The 7,468-nt window shown below is 54.4% G+C and overlaps 1 protein-coding gene across 1 annotated transcript; it reads right to left on the bottom strand.

Moving 5' to 3' along the window:
• Positions 1 to 34: 34 nt before the first annotated feature.
• FAM98C (family with sequence similarity 98 member C) lies at positions 35 to 3,764 on the bottom strand. The gene is made up of 8 exons (XM_036275279.1): positions 3,685 to 3,764; positions 3,429 to 3,577; positions 3,209 to 3,343; positions 2,542 to 2,753; positions 2,231 to 2,308; positions 2,021 to 2,137; positions 1,235 to 1,402; positions 35 to 369 (listed from the first exon to the last, which is right to left on the bottom strand). Exons 1-8 carry the CDS (start codon positions 3,741 to 3,743, stop codon positions 226 to 228), a joined length of 1,062 nt encoding a protein of 353 aa, XP_036131172.1. The 5' UTR covers positions 3,744 to 3,764; the 3' UTR covers positions 35 to 225.
• Between the last annotated feature and the right edge of the window lie 3,704 nt (positions 3,765 to 7,468).

Here is a 7,468-nt window from a genome sequence, read left to right as displayed (position 1 = left end):
TGCCCCACCAGAGACAGGTCCTACAGCTGTCATAAATTAAATTTATTTTGCAGAGAACATGGTCGTTGGTGTTAAATGGTGGGTGGGGGAGAACACTGGGGCCTCAGGAACAGGAGATGTGGGCTGGATGCCAGGTACCAAGAAAGACCCTCAAATCGGCTCCCCAGAGATTGTCAATGGCGTCAGCATCTCATAGAGGACCCTACCCCAACCACCAGTCCCCCTTTATTTCTTCTTCTTCTTCCGGCCCCAGCCCTGGCGGCCGGCCTTCCTCCAGCCTCCAGCCTCTCTTCTGCTCTGCCAGCTGGGCATGGGAGCCTCCAAGTCATTTGGGTGGCCCCCTCGGTTTGGCACGTTGCCCATAAGCACCTGAGGGTTGATCAGACTTTAGTTTCAGAGAAGAAAAGTATCTTGGACAAGGGGGCCAGAGAGCCAAGAGAACAACGCAAGGTTAAAAAAGGAAGGGCAGAGATGTTGACTATTTGGGTACAATGGGTGGGAGGGTCTAGGGGACTGGATTGGTGGAAGACTGGAGCTTTCAAACTGGGTTACAGGGGCCTCAGCGAGAGGGAAATAAAAGTGAGAGCGATGGCAGAGGTCCAAGTCCCCACCAAAAGTAAGGAGGACACCTCAACTTCTGTCTATTTCACAGCTGGGGCTTTGTGTAACATTTCCAGCAAACCAGTGTTTTTCTAAATACCCATCACTGTGCATCACCTATAATATCCTTTACTTACTATACTTCTTAAAGCAAATAACTTTTTTCTAAATTTTACTTCACTCTTTGCTGTGCTAATTCATTCCCTAATATTCATTCACAGAAGGATAAGACTATTTAAACTGAGAGTTTAAGGCCAAATACTTAATCATTTAAACAGAGGGCATCTCTGCTTTAAAAATGACTCAAAACCAATAACAATAGACAGGGTGAGGTGTTGGGGGAGGAGTTTAAGCCAAAGCTGGAGAGGTGGGCATGGGGCTCAGCTGGACTTTGTTGTGAAGGCACTGGGGAACCACAGGAGGGTTTTGAACCTGGGGGGTGGCAGGGGGATGTGGCCAGATTTCCGAGTTAGAAATATGCCTCCAACTGCCATGTAGAGAGGGTGGGTTAGAGGTGACGAGTCCAGAGGCCAGGAACCAGGAAGGAGAGGACAAGGCTGGGCCAGGGCAGAGGCTGAAAGGCCAGTCTGAAGACCAAAGATGCTGGGGCTCTTCCCCACCCCAAGGTGCCCACCTTGTTGATGGCACAGCAGGTCCCTCGGCGGGCATCCTTGCTTGTGGCAGGGACAAGACGAGACAGATCAGCTCGGGCAGCCAGGATGTGTGCAATGGAGACATCTGATTCTGGGGTCAGAGTCTTTCGAACTGGGATCAGCACTGCCTTCATGGCCTCCCCTAGGGCCTGGAGGTGGTGAGGGGACATGGAAAAGGTGCCCAAGAGCCAATCAAGGGGCATCTATCATTTTGTTTTTGTTTGTTTAATCCTCACCTGAGGAAAAAAAATCAGTATTTTTCCTTTTTTTTTTTTTTTTTCAGATAGAGTGGGAGGGAGAGAGTGAGAAACATTGATGTGAAAGAGACACATGAATTGGTTGCCTCCTGCACAACCCTGACTGGGGCGGGGGATCGAACCCCCAACCAAGGGAATTGAACCTGTGAGTCTTGGATCCGCAGGTCCACACTCTAACTCCTGAGCCAAACCAGTCAGGGCAAAGGATCTCTCATTTTGGAAGCATTTCTTCCTCGCTCAGGGTCTCACTTCCTATATCTCTAAACAAGGGGTATAGCTCTAAAGACACTCCCAATTCAGAGCTGGAAATTCTAGAATGCTCTGGAGGCCCTGGGATCTAGAATGCCCTGTAGGCCCTGAGATTCTAGAGCCCCAACCTCACAAGATTCTACATTGTCCTGGGCCTCAGAATGTGCAAGAGGATGATATTCCTGGCCCTCATTCCTATACCCTGCAGGGGTAGCTCCCACCACTGGGTCTCCCTGCTCCTGCCAGGTCCTATGCCCACACCTCTGCCCGATCACTCCAGTAAAATGCAGATGTTGTCAGGTCCAGACGCTTGAGAAGGAGGCAGCGGCGGCAGCAATACTGACCTCGAAGGCTTTGGCCCAGGGACTCCAACGCTTCCTGGGGAGAAATGTCTTGGTCATGCCAGGGCCCACTCCCCACTCCCGTCTCTGAATGAGGACATTATTTGCATACAGCCATACACAGTCTTACCCATCTGGGTGCATCCAGCGGGTAGCTTAGGAGGGGCTGCAGGGATCCTGGGGGCAGGGAAGGCAGCAGCTCTGAGATCTGATGGGATGAGTTTGAAGCTAACTGAACTGTAAGAAACTGTAAGAACTCTCCGTAGACCCCAGTTTCCCACAGCCCTGAGGACCCGGACACGACTTAAGAATAGCAGTCACAGCTCTAGTAAACAGCAGTGGTTAGGGCATACTCCACCCAGAACCTCTTTTGGAAAAAGGGCTCTCCCCCTGCAAGGAAGGTGGGGTGGCTCAGGTGTGCAGAGGACTCTGGCTTTCTACCTTGGCATGCAACTCTTGCAGCAGCCTGCTGGCGAGGGTTCCCTGCGTAGGTCTGGGCAGCCCCAGCGCTTGGAGGATAAGGACCAGTTCCTGAACCATGCCAGTTCCCTCCTCTGCCCCTTCCCCACCAGGCGGCGGCGTTGCCCGGGTGGAACCCGGCTGGGGTTGCAGGTTAAGGAGGCGGGCAGCCTGGAGCTCTGTGCAGAGAAATCCTACAAGTAGGGAAAGAGAGTGGTGCAGTCTAGGAGTGTTGCTAGCCACCCCCCAGGGTCAAAAAGCTTCAGCAGCTTCAAAACCTCTCGCTTTCTAGTTTCGCTCACCTAGGACCCTGGCTCTAGCCCCAGAATAATCTCCACCCATTTCAAGACCCAGTTTCCTCCACGGACTTCGAACCTGGCCCACCTGAGAACCAAGTGCCAGGCTCCATCTAACCCAACCCACTTGAGCTTCAAGACCCTCCCATCAAAATTCTAATTCCGCCCACCTTCGGAGGCCTAAGCCCGCCCCAAGGTCCTGACTTCACCTACCTCGGCCCCTCTCGCAGGCCTCTAAATTATGACCACGCCCCTTCGGGGAAACCCTGGCTCCTCCCCCAGGTGCTGAGCCCAGCAGCCCTAGTGGCCGAGGCCTCGCCCACTTCCGCACCCCGGGCCCGCCCCGGGCTCACGCAGAAGGCGCAGGCTCGAGCCCCGCTCCCGCAGCGCGGTCCGACAGTCTGCGCCGCAGAGCGCGCGGTCCGGGCAATGCAGCTCCTGCAGCAGGCCGGAGAGTTGTCGCAGGAATTCCTCCTCAGCGCTGGGGCCTGCGGGAGGCGGCAGGCGGGAGGCTTCAGGGCGCGGCAGCGGCACCCGGGCTCCACCCCCGTGGGCCAGCTGCGCCACACGTACCGTCGCCGACACTCAGCGCCTCTGCGCCCTCCTCTCGCTCCCGCTCCAAGGCGCCCAGAGTCGCCAGCTCTGCCGCCAGCCGCGCGCACAGCGCCCTGAAGTCTGGGCACGAGGGGCCCAGCGCCGCCGCCTCCAGGAAGTTTTCATACCTGCGGCGGCGCCCAGGCAGCGAGAGGGGGCGGGGGAGGTCATAAGAATTGCTGAGGGCAAACCTGCCCCTTCCAGCACGCCGCCAGCCGCACCCTGCGCCCCTTACCCTAGGGCCTGCAAGTCCCGGGCCACCGCCGCCACTTCCGGTGCCTCGGCCCCCTCCATAGAAACGTTGCCGGTATGCCAGGCGTGCGCCCCCGCAGGTCGGCAGGAGGCTCCGCCCCGGAACGGCGTGCGCACCCGGCGCTGCAGCGTAACCGACCAATAGCATCTTCCCGCGAAGGGCCTTTGGCGTTCCGATTGTTGCAGAGGGAGGCAGAACCCGCCCCCAAGTCCGCCCCCGACTCCGCCCCCGCCGAAACTTAGAACGCGGCTCCCGGGATAGACGAACAGAGCCCCGAAACCGTCCGGGCTGTGAAAACCGAGCGTGCGTTCAGGATCCCGGCTGTCCCGACAGCCCAGCGGGTGTCGCTACTGCTGCAATGTAGAAGCACCTTCGGTTTTCTTTCCTCAACCTCCCGCAGATACTCTCAGCTTTTAAGCACCCTAGACCAAGTGTTGTTCTTCCAACTCCGCTCCAAATCCAGAAACTTATTCCCTCCTTCCCTGTTTAGGGTTGGAGTTACGTCAGGATCCCAGAAAGCCCGCCTTACAATTCACTCACACGCGCGCGCGCACACACACACACGCCCCCAGCAGAGGACCTCCTCCTGGATCGCCATGCGCCTGTGGGACTACCCCCCTTTGCCTCCCAGGGCTCGGAAAGCGAGCAGGTGCAACATTCCACCGTGACTGAGATTGCACCCTAGGAGTCAGGCCAGCATGAAATTGGTCGCCGCCAAATCCCTTTCAAACCTATAATGGGGATAAATAATATTTACCTCTTAGAGTTGTGAGGGTTAGAGTCCTGTGTGTAAGTGCTTAGTGGACACACAGGTGGTACTCAATAATAACAGCATAGACTGAGCATTTCCTGTGTGTCGCTGGGCCAAGAATTTACCCCCATGTGACTGAGGTTCAGAGAGGGTAAGTCGCACCCAATGTGTGGTGATGCCAGGGCTCCAATTCAGCTCTCATTCCAAAGTCCATGCTTTTAACCCCTTAACCTGTTACAACTGTCTTGACTGCTACTGCTTTGTTGCTGTTGTTTAAATTGTTCCAGATTTCATCTCTTACTGACTCTTATTCTGGTCTCCAGGACTTCCTAAATTATTCTGTTGGGAGCAGGGGTGGGCCAGGTGTTGGGCCTCAGGGAAGAACAAAGGCCAAAATTTTCTCCTTAGGGGTAGAGCCTGCCCTTCCCCTACTTCCACTTTAGTGCTGTCTACCTCAAGACCGGGTATTCCATTGCCTTTAGTAAAACATTATAAATTGCTCAAGCCAAAATCCTGGAGTCATAACCTTGACTTCTCTCTTTATATCAACCCCCATATCTAAATGTGTGGACTCTACTTTCAAAACACTTCTCCCCACCTCCACTGCTCTGGCCCTGGTCCAGTATGCCATTGTCACCTCCAGGACCATCAGAGCAGCCTCCTTCCTATCTCCCTCCCCAGGAGCCTGTTCCCCACAGGCAGCCAGAGGGAACCTGTGAACACCTAAGTCTGGTCACATCTCTCCTGTAGCTCCATCTCACTCAGGGTGAACACCAAAGTCCTGCTTGGCTTGCAAGGCCCCACAGATCTGCCCTCATCTCTCAAGTACCTTCCTCCTTGCTTTCTCCTCTCCAGATACTCAGCTCCCTTGAAGTCCCTCAGACTTACCGGACATGCTCCTCCCTCAGGGTCTTTCACCAACTTCCCTTTACTTGCAAAGCTCTTCTTCCCACAGAACTCCCTCGGGGCTTTATTCAGATGCTCGTCACTGAGGCCCAGGCTAAAACTGACTTCATCCCTCATCTCCACATCTTCTAGAGTACATTATCATTTCTAACATGTCATTTATTTGCATTCTTCACTATAAAGTTCATAAGCAACGTGTGGGAAAATTTTGTGTTCTGTTCACTGCTTTATCTCCAGAGTCTCAAACAGGGCTTGGCAAATAATGGGTGTCCAATAAATGTACTTGATGAATGTATAAATTCAACTGGAGGGTCTGCTTGGGACTAACGGATGTGAAGGAGAAGAGAATTGGGTAGGAGACTGGTTTGGCAGTTCAGGAAGGTGAGGGGATGGGGCACGTCAATGCAAATAAAGAACACAGCCTGAGACTTTGTCTAAGACATTTCTTGGAGCAAATATCTCATGCCCCCTCCCCCGATGACAAGGCTGGGTCTTTGGCTCCCCCACCACTTCAGCCGGCACTGACAATAACAATATTGAGGTCACAGACTGGCTTGGAATCAAGATCAGGAAGATAAATGTCAGGGTGCCTCCCCCAAGTCTGGGGGCCAAGCATCCAATCTGAGGGGCAAGCAGCTGGGAAATTGGGCCTGGGGACTCCAGGGTGTGAGGTCTTCCTGGCTCCCAGGTTCAGCCCTCCATGCACCCCTGATATTGGGGTGATGAAGAGAATTCATGGATCAGAGGTGGGTATCATCAGGGAGTAGGACTGGGAGACCTGGGAGAGGCAGTGCTGGGGGTACCTTTCCCCAGCCCCCCTGCTTCATCCGCAGATCCCACAGCACCTTACAGCACTCTGGTCCCCTGTCCCACCCCTCCCCGAAACGAGGTAGGTTAAGAATGGAGCTTCCCCCTGCCCACCACGGAAGGGAGAAGACCGAGGCACAGAGAGGGGGATGGGGACCCAGGGTGCCCCAGCCTCCAGTCCCTCTGCCCTCAGCTCTGGTGGGTCTGACAGTGATGAGAGCTGGGCAGAGTGGGGATGAGAGGGACACCCCTCTTTTTCTCACCCATCCCGGGGTCTGGTTGGGAGAGCTGAATCTCACAGGTTCCAGATGTAATAAATTGTTAATCATTTAAAGGAAGTGACAGAAGGTTCTATCCCTCTGGCCCCCTTGACCTATCCCTTGAACCCCCACAAGGCCACCCAAGTCTGATTATTGAAGAAAGGTAAGTGCACGTTTCCAGATGCTTGGGACCAGATGCAGGTTCCAAGCCCATACAACATTGTGATGGTCTTGCTCCAAGGCTTGACCGCCACCCCACCCCCCTATCCAGACCACCAGATCTGAGGGACCCTGGAAGTCCCATTCCAGTCAGGGAAAGAGACTGTGGCATCCCCTTTCCCCTGAAGAGGGGTCTCAGAAGGCCATGAAAAGGCTTTCAGACTTTCTAAAGCAACCCTCAACTCTGAGATGCAAGAGAAGGGGTTAATGGAAGGCAAAACATAAAAAGCTTGGACTAGGGCTAGGACTCAAGGATGGTTTTGGGAAGGAGTCTGCAAGGCTAGGGAGAAGGAGGGAGGGAGGGAGGGAAGGGGAGAGAGAGGGAGGGAGGGGGAGAGAGAGAGGGAGGGGGAGAGAGAGAGAGAAATATTAGCAGAGCCATAGCTAGCCCAAAAGGTGCCTTTGTGCAGCTTACAAATAGGCACACCTTCCTCTGAGGGCACAGTGCGGCCAGCAGAGTGTGGTGTGAATCCCAGCCTACTCACCACCTTAACCATGTGTCTTTGGTTAGTGAACAACCTGCACAATCATCTATGGCAATGTTGGGTCCTAGAGGTGGGAGTGGGAGAACTCAGTGGTCCTGGAATCCAAGAACATGAGCTCAAAATGGTGGTGGTGGTGGGGTTTCCCCCAGGGTAAAGGGATAGTTCTGTGGGATGCTGGGGACATGGGCAGGGCCCCTTAGAACTAGAATTCCAGAGTCTGGGGTCTTGGGGTCTCAGAGGCCTGTAGACAGAAGAATTCAAGGGGCAGAGGTTGCAAGGAATATCAGGCTAAAGAGGTTTGAGTCCAAAGAAATTAAATCCAAGGGTGCTAGGGTCCT

This window comes from Molossus molossus, unplaced genomic scaffold, assembly GCF_014108415.1.
Source record: "Molossus molossus isolate mMolMol1 unplaced genomic scaffold, mMolMol1.p scaffold_m16_p_21, whole genome shotgun sequence".
Lineage (NCBI taxonomy): Eukaryota > Metazoa > Chordata > Mammalia > Chiroptera > Molossidae > Molossus > Molossus molossus.
Note: the sequence above shows the minus strand (reverse complement) of the source record. Positions and strands in the feature narration are given on the sequence as shown.

Bases quoted from the DNA above. Each gene is read 5' to 3' on its own strand.
- FAM98C (XM_036275279.1), bottom strand. From the start codon at position 3,743: ATGGAGGGGGCCGAGGCACCGGAAGTGGCGGCGGTGGCCCGGGACTTG. The intron at 3,578-3,684 runs GTAAGGGGCGCA...GCGCCGCCGCAG, and splicing joins CGGGACTTGCAGGCCCTAGG to GTATGAAAACTTCCTGGAGG. The intron at 370-1,234 runs GTGGGCACCTTG...ATCAACCCTCAG, and splicing joins CCTGCTGTGCCATCAACAAG to GTGCTTATGGGCAACGTGCC.